The sequence below is a fragment of the Vigna radiata genome, chromosome 6 (genome assembly GCF_000741045.1).
Source record: "Vigna radiata var. radiata cultivar VC1973A chromosome 6, Vradiata_ver6, whole genome shotgun sequence".
NCBI lineage: Eukaryota > Viridiplantae > Streptophyta > Magnoliopsida > Fabales > Fabaceae > Vigna > Vigna radiata.
In genome coordinates, this window is record NC_028356.1 from 23,485,117 (window position 1) to 23,500,470 (window position 15,354).

General features: G+C 33.3%; 1 protein-coding gene across 2 annotated transcripts; it reads left to right on the forward strand.

Annotated features, from left to right (window-relative positions):
• The first annotated feature begins 881 nt into the window (after positions 1-881).
• Positions 882-3,858, forward strand: LOC106764019 (cyclin-D4-2). Of its 2 annotated transcripts, none has more exons than XM_014648218.2 (6): positions 882-1,665; positions 2,035-2,121; positions 2,226-2,321; positions 2,509-2,710; positions 2,811-2,935; positions 3,137-3,858. In XM_014648218.2, exons 1-6 carry the CDS (start codon positions 1,351-1,353, stop codon positions 3,374-3,376), a joined length of 1,065 nt encoding a protein of 354 aa, XP_014503704.1. In that variant the 5' UTR covers positions 882-1,350; the 3' UTR covers positions 3,377-3,858. The 2 variants fall into 2 exon arrangements, with proteins under 2 accessions (XP_014503704.1, XP_014503703.1); XM_014648217.2 differs by having other exon boundaries at positions 885-1,665; positions 2,223-2,321.
• The last annotated feature ends 11,496 nt before the right edge of the window (positions 3,859-15,354 follow it).

Genomic DNA, 15,354 nt, shown 5'->3' on the forward strand with positions numbered 1-15,354 from the left:
AATTAACTAAGATGATTAACCATGTAGATGAGACTCATGGAGGTAAAAGTTTACAAACACATTATAAATAATAAAGTATACTAGATAAATTAATTATGCTCAATTATTATAACATTTATTATCCTGTGATATACATTGTTAACTTCAACGTTGAAGTATTTTTTGTAAATATACATCATTTCTATCTTGGAGAGACATTATGACATCTCAACTTGAAAGTATAAAGTTACAGAACACTTGAAGTTATTTATGTAGATCTTTGGAAGATATATTCAATCTTATAAGAATAATTTTTAATTTAAAAAGTTATAATGATATATTATGTGAAAAATGGTGAAGATAAAGATTTGTTTAAATTTCTAAAACACATATGTTATTCACTTCTCCATCCTAATGTTTAAAGATGAAAGAAAATCTAGGACTGTGGAGTAAAATCCACTAATAGTAATTTATAATTACAATGTGTAATTTTAGTTAATCTTCACTTTAATTTATAAAAAAGAATAAAACTGAAATGGATGTTTTCTATTAATGTAAACATTAATAAAATTAATTAATTTTTACATTGTAATTAAGGAAGTTAGTTAATACAATTTAATTATATTAATAACACTTAAAAAATAAATTTATGATAAAACATCATTCATTGAATTTTGCTTTTAATAATAAACATGTCATTAAAATAAAATGTCAATTAATTTAAGATTATTGTTTAGATGTAATAAATGAATATGATGAAAATAATAATGAATATTTACTATATTCAACTCTCCTAAAACATTTTTTTTTTGTTGTAATTGATTTGAGAAGAGTTACATGTTATAAAAATGAGTGGAAACCTAATACCATGGTATGCACTGTTCCTTAGTTTCTGTGGCTTTGGCGCTCAAACCCTCCTTCTGTCTCCTAACCCCACACTCACACGCGCACTCTCTCTCTCTCTCTCTCTCTCTCTCTCTCTCTCTCTCTCTCTTTCTCTCTCTACTTTTTACCCTAAAAAGAGGCGTTAGTTTCTTCAAAAGGCTCTCTCTTGCAGCAGTCTTTTCGGCCAAACTGCAAAGAGGGGGATAGAGAGAGAAAGACAGTCACACACTCATATATGTAGAGAGATAAACAAGAGACTAGTTGGGTCAATAGTGATTTTGTTCTTACTTCACAGATTCTTCATTTGTTCTTTTCAGTCATCATCTCATAAGAGATCTCCCTTCCCCGCAACTCCCTCTGTCTGAAAGACTCAATCTTTAATCTGAACTCTGCCTCTTTCGTTCTGGGGTCCCTTTTTTTTTTGTCCCAAAATCTTATCTTTTATTTATTTATTTATTTTTTCTTGTTTGAGAGAGTTTTTTTGCAATGGCACCCAGTTTTGATTGCTTTTCGAGCCTTCTCTGTGCGGAAGATAATATTATTTTTGACGAAAATGATCGGGGAGGTTTGGTGGAGGAGTTGGAGGACACGTGGGAGCATCCTATATATGATCGAAATCATAGTCAAATTGAGAACTTGGATGTCCAATATGTGTCGTTTCCATTGCCGAGTGAGGAGTGTTTGAGACTAATGATGGAAACAGAATTGCATCACTTGCCTAATGGTGATTACGTTAATAGGCTGAGGAGTGGGGATTTGGACATTGGGGCCAGAACAGAGGCCATTGATTGGATTGAAAAGGTTGGTTTTAGGAGCTTGTTTGATTTCACATGCTCTTTGAGGATTCTCTTTTGTTTTTCTTCTAATCTTGATCGGGGCTTATGAAAATCCTTACTTCTACTTTTGATGACCTTGTGTTGAAGAGTTTTATTTGGATTTGAGTATGCCTCATTTTCTGTTTGAGATCATCCAATTGATGAATCTGAATCTCTTGTATATTTTGACTTTTTTTTATTGGGATTATTTTATCAATCCATACTTTATACTTTAGATTGGCATTTCATTTGTGCATCAGTGTGAAGCTATTTGATCTTTGCAATAAGGATTGATCATTGATCATTGACTGTTATTTACTATGTTTTAACTAATGATTGAATCTATCCGTTTCAGGTCCGAGAGCACTTTCGTTTTGGACCTCTCTGTGCGTATTTATCTATAAATTACTTGGACCGCTTCCTCTCTGTTTATGAATTACCAGTATGTCAATTATTTTATACAAGGAAAAGAAAATGTTTTCTTTTTTTTTTTTATTTGATTTAGTCTTGAATGGCTTTTTGATCGGATCTTTTTATTGGCAGAAGCAACGAGTTTGGACAATGAAATTGTTGGCTGTAGGTTGCATATCTTTGGCAGCCAAAATGGAAGAGACTGATGTTCCTACATCTCTTGATTTGCAGGTAAATGATTTCAATCTGATGCTTTGGTTTATGAACTTATTAATTGCATGTTTGATTCAGTTTATTTTGTAGATCCACTTGCTGATTCTCTGTGAGAATTGAGTCCAAGAAATAATTGTTTTTCCAATCATGCACTGAGATAAATGTTTTCAATTCTACATGCATTGATCTTTCAATTTCTAATTAGGTGGGTGAATCTAAGTATATATTTGAGGCCAAAACAATTCAGAGAATGGAGCTTCTTGTTCTGAACACATTGAAGTGGAGAATGCAGGCAATTACCCCATTTTCCTTCATTGACTATTTCCTTCAGAAGATCAATGACGATGAAGCTTCAATTGGAGCTTCAATTTTGCAATCCTCCGAGCTTATACTGAGTACTGTAAGAGGTACCTGTCTGTACTCCATCCTAACTCTCTGCAGCAATAATAAATATATGCTAGGGAAGGAAGTAGAGATGATAATTTGAGGAATGGGAATCCAATGCAGGAATTGACTTCATAGAGTTCAGACCCTCAGAGATTGCAGCAGCAGTGGCAATATCTGTGGTGGGGGACGGCCAAACAGTTCAAACAGAGAAAGCAAGTTCTGATCTGATTCAGCCTGTAGAAAAGGTATAGATATGTATATGTATATATAGATATATGGTGGTGGTCCAATGACAACAAAGAAAAAGAGAGAACACACAGAAAAATGATGCTTTTCCCTTTTGAGATGATAATTTTAAGTTGATTACTTGTATCAAATGCAATTTATTGTGGGCACGGTTTAATTAATGTTTGCATTGCCCTATTTTTGTGTTGTCTGTATGGCAGGAGAGGGTGTTGAAGTGTGTTAAAATGATCCAAGCTCTGTCATCAAACAATGGTTCTGCTAAGGATTTCATTCCTTCTGTTTCTGTCCCTAGCGTGCCTGAAAGCCCAATAGGGGTGTTGAACAATGCATGTTTCAGCTACAAAAGTGATGAACCAAATGCTGCTCCTTGTGCAAATTCTTCACATACTGATACTCCAGATGCTAAAAGGAGGAAGCTAGACAAAACCTTTGGAGAATAGCCATTTGTGACTTGTGATTTTTAGCGTCATTCCTAGGATTTTTTTTCTTAAGAAAGATGTTCTGTGTTTTGAAGGTGCCCTCTGAAGGGAATACTCTATGAAGGAAGCAGGAAAAAATATAGTGAAAATGGAAAAAATAAAAAAAAATAAATAAAAAAAAAGAAGCATAAAGGGGTGGAAAACAAATAAAGGTGGATGGTGACTGGTGGGAGTTTTTAAGGAATGGAATCAACACACTTCATCCATGGTCGAAGCAGGAAGTGATTACTCAACACCAGCTGTTAAATATTTTATAGGTCTTTTTTTAACAGCTACAAAAGAGGTAGTAGTGATAATAGGGGAACAAGGACCAGTGTATTTGTATGTGTAAGTACATTTTGTCGCTTTACTTTTTAATGAGGGAGCAAAATAGAACCCAAAACCAAAAGGCAAAATATGAAACAAAGTAATTCAAGCATTGAGAAATATTTTCGGCATTTATATATATATATATAATATATATATTTTTTTGTCATCATCCTTATTTTATTGGTTGTATTATTTAATAACGAGTTTTGCAGTTTCTGAAAAGTTCATAAAAGATAACAACAATACATATTTTTGAAGGTACAAAAAATAAATATTATTATTGTCCTGTCGCCATACGGATGCTGCTTTTGCTACAGTGTACCCTGTCAGCATTTCAATTGGACACTTTGACCGAGTGACTGTTTAAACCATTGCATGGTGGTTTTGATAAGTTCCTTTCCACAAGAACCAAAAACAAATGTACAAAACAATAAAGCTGTCTTGTCTTCCTAAATCCTACCATAGTACAAAACTTTAATCATAATTACGATTTTTATGTGCTTAAATTTTAGTTCATTGGGTACCAAATTGTAACACCCAGAGAAGTAATAATAATGATTACAATTTAAAGAATTGTTCAAGGCTTCATGAGGTGAGGACGTGCTTTTGCAGCAATCACTTGCTTCCAACATGCTTGGGCTTGAGCTTTCGTAGCATTGGCATAATACTTAGGCCTTTTAGCCTTAGTTTTAAGCATGAATTTGAAAATGATGTTTTTATGTTTAGTTTATGAATTTAAATAAGAAGTGTGCGAAAATAATGTTTTTATGAATTTATACAATGTGTGGAGCTTTTAGTTTGAAATTAATGTTTACACGTTTTCATATTTTTTTATTTGTGGCAGAAGATCTATATTCTATTCGATTTTATAGATTTTAAGCAATGGAAACTAAATCAATCAAGGTTGTTTAGTTCAATTTGGTTCAATTTTGACAATTTTATCGAACATATAAACTTTGAGTGATGGTGAGTTTAGTTAAACCTTGTTTATTGGACAATCATGGAGCACTCATTCAATCAAAGCTTGAAATCTTCTTTGGCCCATTTTACCGTAGCATGAAAAAATAATGACAAATTGTTCAGGAACAACATTTTTATTTGGATAGTTGTTATATACTTTTATTTATGCATACTTAACTATAAATATTTTTTTTAAAAAAATTATACAATTACATTATTCTGCTATCTTTTTTTCCTCTATTAATCTCGTCTACATATTAATTATAAAATATATCATACAGTACTGTATTTATAGTTATTAAATTAAACTATTATAGAAATACAATTTTATTATTTTTCTAAACTGAAATGTCGTTCATTACATAGGTTCATAAAACGAAATAACGCACAATTGAATATGCAACTATAAAAACAAATATAAAAGTGGATGAGGTTCTTAGGCGAAAAAAGGTTTCATAACGACGAAGAGAATGCTTTTCTTTACTATATTAATACGTCAATGAAGTAAAATTTGGAAAGGAGCAGTTCAACTAAAGTAAGACAAATAAATTGCAGCAAATAGTTTCAAACTCCATCACTTCATAAAAAAAACAACTTCTGCAGTTTTACTCTAATGTCGTTGATAAAACCAAATAATGTATACTAGGTGGCCCAACTAAAGGGGCAACAAGCTATACGCCTTTGAACATTGTAGGAAAATCCATTTCGTTCCACAAAGAAGGATGACAATGGAAAATAAAAGTAGTTAACTTATATAAAAATAAGTAAATAATTTTGATAGCATTAAGAATAAATAGTCCTCTCTAAAAACTAGCAATAGTTAAAAGCATTTTGTTTCCTAGAATACCAAATTCATAATTAACATGCATACAAATTATTTAAACATGTTTCAATTGAGATAATATTATTATGATTAATTATTATATTTGAAGTATTGTATGTTTTGGAGTTTGAAATTTCTTTTATAGTTTTGATATGAGAAAATTAAATTGTTTTTAGTCTTAACTATTGAACTATATAAGATTATTGTGTGTATTAGAACATATCTTAGTGGAAGACTAAGGGAGTTTTCATCCCCACAAACAAGGTTAATGTTCCAACCTCAAGTCTGTTTAGATCGTTAGGATCAATTACTGTATTTAAAATATTGTTTACTTTGGAATGTAGAGTTATTATCACAGTTTTATCCTTAAAACACGTTTCGAAAAGTTAAAAAACAAAAATATATTTAAATATCGTTGACCTTGATTCCTAAATAGGGATGACAACGGGTCGGGTCGGGCATGGATAGTGTCTATCCACAACCCGACCCGTCGGATAAAAATGTACCCGCCATCCGACCCACTACCCACCGGGTATCCGTTTAAAAAAACTCGCGGGTATTTTAAAAATCCACAGGTACCCGCGAATATCAACAAAAAATAAAATAAAAAATTATATTTTTTAAAATAAAATTACAAAAAATATATATAATATAATATAAATTAAAATTTAATTTTAATTAATTTTAATATAATAAAATATTATTTTATTTTATTTTTAATTAAATTTAATTAAATATATATATAAATTAATTTTTATTTATTTTTTGTGGGTAACGGATACCCGCGGGTCGGATAGTATATTACCCGTACCCGATCCATTTAGAAGCGGGTATTAAAATACCCGCTACCCGTTACCCGCGGGTAGTAACTACCCGCTGTAGGTTTTACCCGCGGATACCCGTACCCGCGGATATTTTTGCCATCCCTACTCCTAAATAATGTGAAACTATTAGATGTTTACATAACAAAATACTTCTAAGTAATATTTTTCCTTCGTGTGCTTGTTAAGGTTATATGTTCTTCATAAATATGACAAAATTTTAACTAGAGCATAAATTTCATTTCAAAAACACTCTCTTGCATTATCGAAAGATATAAAATGGTATATATATTCTTGTTCCTTAGATAACAAATACTAATTATACATCTTAAAAACATCAATTTTTTTTAATAAAAAAAGACATTTTTGTGTATTTATTGAAACAACCATTATATAAATTATAGTTTACAACAAGGGTGAAAAATCACTAAAATACAACTGTTGTTTTATTTTTATTTTTTATATTAGCAATATAATCTTAATACTTGTTATATTTTTACTTTATTTCTCAATTCATAATGGTTAAAATGGCATTTGAGTTCATAAAACTAGTGAAAAAACGTTGTTTAACGTCGGTTATTTTGGGTTTTTAACGTCTCATTCACAACCGACGTCAAAACCGGTGACGTCAATGAGACGTCGCACATCCTACATAACAGACGTCTATACAGGTGTTAGTTAGTTCCATGTCAGACGTCACTACACGTCGGTGCAGGCGTAATCCGACGACTAAAGGCAATATATAGACATCGGATGATGCAATACCCGACGTTTAAGAGCACATAAAGACTTCAAACATGTCACTGACTGCCGTCTAATGTCACTATTAGACGTCGGTGTATGCATTAACCGCGTCTAATATAGACGTTGTGTTTTAGTGTAGTTTTGTTCCTGTCTTTGGACAACCCAGTAGCACATTCTTTCTTTGCTAGTTTCCCCCGAAAAAAAGCTTGCCTCTTTTGAATTTCTCGTGGCATTTCGACCCAAAACCGAACCTGGGTCTTTGCTTAGTTCCATTTTCAACTGCAAGAGGGAAAAATTACGGTGAAACGATAACTAGGCAACGACCCAGGGTCGTTTTTGGTTCGAAACACCACGAGAAATCCAAAAGACGCCGCTTTTTCTGGGAGACAGCTAGCAAAGGAAGAATGTGGTACTGCGTTACCCCAAGAGAGGAACAAAACTGCACTAAAACACAACACAAGGAAAACAAATTTTAATTAGTTGAACCAGAAGATAATCGATGAAAGACTGAATAATGTTTATATGGTAACCATAAAAAAAACACGCACCTGGGATGCAATGCCACAAGAAAGAAAAAGGAGAGGAGGAAGATGATGCATGATGTTATCAGAAACAATAATGCAATGCCACAAGAGAGAAAAAGGAGAGGAGCCGCAAGAGAGAAAAAGGAGAGGAAGAAGACGATGATATCAGAAACTACAATGTCGCCAAAAGTTTGCGGTTTATATAACATGAAATGGGGTGTCTGTTGCTCCAGAGACCGACGTTTATAGTAACCTAGAAGTCGGTTATCTAACTAATTCGACGTCCAGGATAACATCAAAATGACTTTTTGAATGCCCGTTAGACATCGGCCACTAGGGGAGTCGACGTCTAGTGCGATGCACCGATTGACGTTTCATTTCCTGTCAAGGACATAGACGACAGTTTTGAAGGGGCGCCGACGTCTATAATGGTGAACATAATTTATTACAGTCTCATAGACGTCGTTCCCCCAGAAATGTGACGTCTAGTGTGCAGAAATTTTTGGCTTCTCGCTTCTCGGACAGACCATAGACGTCGGTGTTTACCTACCGGACGTCTAATCGCCTGGGAATTAGGTGACCAACATTAATTATAGCCCACTAGACGTCGGCCCCCCATCTCAACCGACATCAAATGCGCCTACCTCATAACATTGGATGTCAGCCACCAAGGGAGTCGACGTCTATAATGGTGAACATAATTAATTATAGTCCAATAGACATCGCTCCCTCAAAAACGCGACGTCTAGTGTGCAAAAATTTTGGCTTCCCGCTTCTCGGACAGACCATAGACGTCAGTGTTTGACTACCTGACGTTTAATCGTCTGAGAATTAGGTGACCAGCATTAATTACAGCCAACTAGACGTCGGCCTCCCATCTCAACCGACGTCAAATGCGCCTACCTCATAACATTGGACGTCAGCTTGCACCAGAGCTGACATGTAGTACATAATAGACGTCTCATTACCTTGAAGTCGATGTCTAGGTTACCATCTTATTTACAATAATGCCACCGGTCATCATAAGACATCGGTGAAGCGCTAACAGACGTCTATGAACTGACTTAAACAACGTTTTTCCACTAGTGTAACTCTCTTCTAATCTGCAACAAAAGTTCAAATTAATATTGGTACAAGATGTACCCGCTACATAAGTACAAAAAAGGCACCTAGTAGATATACATCATGAACTCAAGATCGCTCCCTATTAACATGTGAATATAACAAATAATGCTTATACTTATTATAGCAACATTGAATCAAAATCAAACACACAAGTTCACCTATACTTAATCATTCGAACAATGTACTCCATCATCCTTCATCTATGGATCCAATTTTTGTAATTCATGAACTTATTTTTATTTGTATTTAATTATTTAAATTTGAAGATGATTTTATTTTTTTATTTAATTATGTCATTATTTTTATTAATATATAATAATAATAATAATAATAATAATAATAATAATAATAATAATAATAATAATAATAATAGAATGCAATACATTTTAGAACAAAATAAAGTATTGAAATATTTAATTAAAGATGAATTGAAGATTGATTTTAATAGTTTTTAAAGAAAATATACTTAACTAGATGCCCATTAATAAAAAATAAAATTAAATAGATACATTAAGTTAAGTTTTAAGATCTTTTAATGTCATGTTAGTCAAGAACAATCTTGAAGGTTTTCTTCTAGGGTTGGTGACCATAAATCTCTTGATCAATAGTTCAATGGTTTTCTATGTATATTCACATTGCACAGTTAATGGTAGAAGATGGTTTTTTTTTTTTTCAATGCCAGATAATTTGTGCAACATTAGTATAATATTTGATTTCAACTAAATCATGCAAAATTTGCTTATTAACCATTCTTACTAGATGATAATTGATTGTAGTGACTTGTTTGTAGTCTCTACACTTTATAAGTTGGGTTATGTTCTGTAACAATTGATTAAATGTCTAGTGTTGGATGATATCGTTCTTGGGTTGTCAAATTTATAGGTAAGATCAATGTTAGTTGGACTTTCCATGATGCTAGTCCTTTAGATAGGTCTTTCGAAGTACATTATTGCTTGTGTAGAAGGAATGTGGGTTTGGATTTGTGGAAGATGTTGTAGTAGGTGGATTTAGAAGGCTATGTAGTATAGAGAAAAGGTGGAAAATAGAGAGTAAATGAAGAAATACATTCAAGAATGATATACTCTACTTTACCTCAGTGCATATACAGTTAGATGCTTTCCAAATAAAAAATATGACGAAGACATGAAAAGTTGAAGAAGAAAGGAAAATAAGTGAGAGATGAGAAAGAAAGAAAGAGAGCACACACAAAAGAGATGATAACATTTCAACTCTTGTCTATCTCAACTTTTACATCATCTGATGATCTTCAACTTGGGAGAAAATGATGAAAGCAAGCTTAAGCAATAAAAGATATTAAGAAAAGGCTATCATTACATCTCATTATCTACTACATTTCTAGACCTACAACGTCTGAAGCTCTTGGAATGAAGAAAAGAGTAAAAGCTGAAGAAGAGAAAAGAAAAGAGAAAGGACCGCATGCATAAAAAATATGGCTACACCACCACGCTTCAAGAATACACCATTTGATGCCTTTCAAGCTTAAAGGAAAAACATCAGCAGTTATCAGACTGTGCCTCAATACCTTTATCCTCTCTTAAAGTGTTACTCAAGTTTGTAACTAAACAATATTTCAGATTGTATTGTACTGAAAATGTATTTGTTGAAAGGATTTTTGTCACCTAAAATATCAATAAACCTAAATTCCTCACTAATGTAGTATAGGGTCAACCTAGGATATCAATCCAAGGACTTGGTACTTATTAAGAATAGAAATTGTAGAATTAAAACCTATTTATTTATTTACTAAAACTATCTAAAACTAGATGGGGAAAATAAAATGCATTAAAAAAAATAAAAGAAACAGAATACAAATGCATGATTAAACCTATCTAAATGAATAAAGGAAAACTAATACCTACTGTCATGAACCAAATAATGAAGAAATAATATGTAAATCAAAACCTAATAAGCTAAAAACTAAAATAAGAAAGTGAACTATTTATGAAAGAATCGAAACATGATAAATCCTAATTCTACTAATGAGAAACTATGATGCCAAGTATGAAAAGAAATCTCAAATGAAAAACAACAATATTAAAGTAGAAACTATCGTAAAACTATTCTTCTATCAAACCAACTAAGTAAGAAAAAAATGCATACAAAGAATTCAATTAAAGTTAGTTTCCAGAATTAACAAACATTGAAATGATAAAATGGGTCTCAATCACTCTCAGGAAGACATCCTGTAAAATAAAGCCCATTATAGGGTCTTTGAGTCCATGTTTCAGAACTTGAAATGGTGACTCTCACTCATTTTATTAACCTAGTATTTGTACAATTTAAAAATATGTCATAGCAATCATCAAAAGGATCATAAAACTACTCTAAAACCAACAAAAAACGGAATCAGAACATCAACTCTAAAAGATTGTCAAACTCGGAAATGAATATCAAATGAATAGGATCAAGAATAGAGACTATAACAGTGCTGAAAAGTTAATTCAAATACAAGAAATGTAAATTGAATTGAAAAGGCAATAAAAGAAATGTAAACTGGAACTGAAAACAGAGAACTTGTATTAAAATCTGAAATCAAAAGTACAGAATACCAGAATCCAAGATTCCATCGTTTGTCACCCAATGGAGAGATCAAAGAACTCCAGCGAAGCAAAGAAAACACAAATGGCAGAATCAAAGTATACAAGTGCAGAAATCACCGAAAATCATGGCTCGTCACCCTCATAACTCTGTTAAATCCAGTAACCAAGAATGTATCTACTTCTATGAAAAGCTGATAAAGTCTAAAACTAAAGCGAGGAAATGAAAATCCTAATCTAAGTACACTACCTGTCACCTAGTGCACGTCTAAACCTAAGAATGGTGTCTGTCACCCACCACCCGTGCAATGTTCATTACAAAACTCCCTTTTTATAGGGAAAAATCCAAAAACAGACAAGACAAAGAAAAAGGGAAAGAGGGAAGAATATGAAAACAAACTCGGAAGCTTCTTGATTGATCTTCAACAAACTCTGCTTCACTCTGCTCTTTAATCGTCACTAGTCCTATCAACATCTTGGGTTGGTCTCCTTTGGGCTGATCATCCTCCTGGCAAGTGGCGCAAGGTCCAACTTCTCTTGATCTCTCCCGCTCTTGTCAAGAGCTAGCTGGAGGGTGTGCTTCTGTCAAAATGATATCTCGAGCAAATGTCTCCTTGAAAGATAGCAACTTCACAAACCAAAAACGCTGCGTTTCACTTATTAAATTTCAGCCCACTAGCGCTTGCAACACAACATTCCAAAACACAATCGTTCCACTTAAATGTTTATTTCTTTCTTTTGCTATAGTCACTGCCAGTCCAATCTATTTTCAGCAAATAACGGCCCAATGCCAATCCAGCAACAATCAGGGCCCAATTTAATTGCATCAGCCCATCACAATCCAATATGCAAAAAGGAAGAATTTAACAATTCAATCAGCAAAATAAAATCCTATAATTCTAAAAAAAAAAAATTTTTACATTTAAAGAAAAGAGTAAAACACTTATTTTTTTTTTAAAAAAATACTATTTATTTAACTAAAAAGGGAAAATTAACACTATTTCTATAAATAACCTGTTTTTGTCCTAATTACTCTAAACTACCTTAAATCCAGAAAATTAAAAGCTAAACTAACCTAAAAGAAGAGTATTAAAACAAAAAAATGGGGAAAAATAGAGAGTTATTCTCTCATTGAGAGTTGCTAATCTATTTCTTGTAAGAATCCCATAGTGGATCTGTTATAAATTCTGGAGAGAATTAAACTACTTGCAACTAGTCAAGTTAGACTAGGGGAACCAAGAGTGGTTGATAATACTCAAATGTCAGAAGTGGCGAATAATACTCAACCAAGAGTGGGTAAACTCGGACCAGACGTGTTGTCTAAGGGTACCAAGAGTGACAGATAATACTCAACCAAGACTGGGTTATACTCGAAACCAGGAGTGGTGTAAGAGTACTTGTACTAGTGAAGATTGACTAGGAGAACAAAGAGTGATTTATAATACTGAGACTAGTCGCGTTGACTTGGAGACTAAGAGTGGTGTAAGAATACTCAACCAGGAGTGGGTTAAACTCATTGTAATCTTTGATAAGATAAATGGAACCTCTTAAGAGTTCTTGAGGGAAAACTGAATGTACTTCAAGATTAAGTGAACCAATATAAAAACTTTGTCTTTTTGCTTTCTTACTTCAAATACTATTGTTAAGTTTACTATGTCATCATCTGAAAGAATTTCTATCTACTTATCTTACATATACAACGTCTAAACATAATTCACTTCTGCATACTATTATTACAAACCATGCAAAAATATTTTGAAAATAATATTCACCCTCTAGTGTTTTCCTGTGTACTTTTGATATGACCTTAATTTAGGATTTTTTTTTTTGGTATGAATATGATTAAGATCTGGTTTGGTTAGTGACAAAGGCATCTGGTAAAAGTGCTTAGAAAACTTGAGTTTGACCTTGGCTGGACGAAATGAGCCTTGAGCAGAGCTTGTATTCTGGGTTGTTTATATTTTTGTTTCCAAGTTTTGAATATCATTTTCTTATCCTAGAGCATTTTAAAGCTAATGGTTGAACTAAGGGAGAGCACATGTTCTGTTTATACTTATAGGGAGCTAGGTTTGTCTATTATAATAAAAAAATGAATTTTGTCTTCTATTGAATGCTTAATTAAATTATTTTATTTAGTTTGTAATTTTCATACTGAGCAATATTGGTATATTTCATTGTTCTTCGTATATCTTTTGGAGTATTTTTTTAAGCGCATTTGATCAATTACAAGTTTATTTTTGTGGATGTATTATTTTGGATGGAGATTATGACTTTGGTTTATTAGACACAGGTCTCATAAATGCTAAGGATAATTGATGGAGATTAGAAAACAATGGTCTAGTTTCAAGAATTTTATCCACAAGCTGAAGAAGAAGGTTTTGGAAGAATATTTTGATCTCCTATTTTTGAAGATGTTGTTGAGTCTTTGCTTCTCTGCTACAACTCGCAAGTTGTGTTTAATCAATACAAATGAATGACTAATTAATGTTATTTTTCATTCTTTTAGCGTCTATTAAAAATAAAAGCCCGAATATGGAATGGACAGAGGCTCAAAAGCGAGAAAGTAAGGCCTCACTAGAGGCTTCCTCAAGTCATAATGTTAGTTGGTCTGGCTTCGTGTGTGGCTCGCGGGAGAGAGAAAAGAAAGAGGAACTCTGGTCAGCACTCCGGCGAAGCACACACTGAGTATTACTGAGTATTCTTAGCTAATCAAAACACCACACTGGAACCCTGATTGTATAGGATTCTGGTAAGTACAAGAAAGATACAAAACAATTAAAATCTCTAACTGAAACAAAAATCCCTAATCTAAAAACCCTAGAAGACAAAAGGTTGCTCTTAGGAGCATTAATTACAATAATATAAACATTAATACTCTCCCCTTAAGCTAGATGGTGAATATTCACTAATCGAAGCTTGGGGATGAAAAATTTGAAACGAGTTTGGTGAGGAAATTTGGTGAACACATAAGCAAGTTTCTCTTTTGATCGAATAGGAATAAGTCGTAGAAATTTGGTTTGAATCTTCTCACAAACCACGTGGTAGTCCAACTCAATCTGCTTGGTTTGCTCATGGAAACTCTGAATATGGGCAATGTGTTTGGCGGATATTTTGTCGCAGTAGAGGACAACAGTACCAGTGGGATGAATTTGAAGATCTTGAAGGAGGTAGTGAAACCACTACATCTCACAAATAGTGGCAGCAAGGGCGCGATACTCTACCTCAGTAGAGGATCTTGACATAGTGTTTTGTTTCTTTGATTTCCATGAAACCAACGAGGATCCTAGAAAAACACAATAACCAGTAGTTGACCTCCTTGTGTTAGGGCAAGTGGCCCAATCCGAATCACTGAACCCTTTAATCTGTATGTCAGAATCAATTGCAAAGAAGAGTCCTTCTGAAGGGTTGGACTTGACATATCTTAGAATATGTTGCAAGGCTTGATAGCGATAGCTATTAGGCTCCTACATAAACTGACTTAATAAGTTAAAAATAAAACATAAGTCAGACCAAGTATTAATTAGATAGAAAAACTTCCCTATTAATTGTAGGTACCAGGGGGATATGGTTCGAAGAGTATGACGCAGCGGAATTAAAACTAAGAGTAGCGTATAAGCGTGTTCGGTCACTTTTAACAAACAAGTTGATCCTTTTTCGAAAATCAATTTTCTTTAAGAAAATTTATCAAACAGTTAATGTGCGTAAAATGAAATGAGTGTAGGGAATAGAAAAATCACACAAGTATTTTTATACTGGTTCGATTCAACAGAATCTACGTTTAGTCGTTAATCACTGTAAAAAGTGATTAACAGTTCCACTAAAAACAATTTCACAGATTTACAATAAGTGAACAAAATATAAAAGAACCTTCCTTCGACGAGCGAACCGAAAGAAGACCACTCTACCAACTCGAAGAGAACCGCTCCGGCAATCGACCAACGATTCGCGAGCTTCTCCTTTCACGAGACCAGGTAGAGCACCTAGCTAACTCGAAGAGAGTCTGCTCCGACTATCGACACACGATACGCGAGCCTCTCCTTTCACGAGACCAAGCAAGGGAACTTTGAACAAAGCT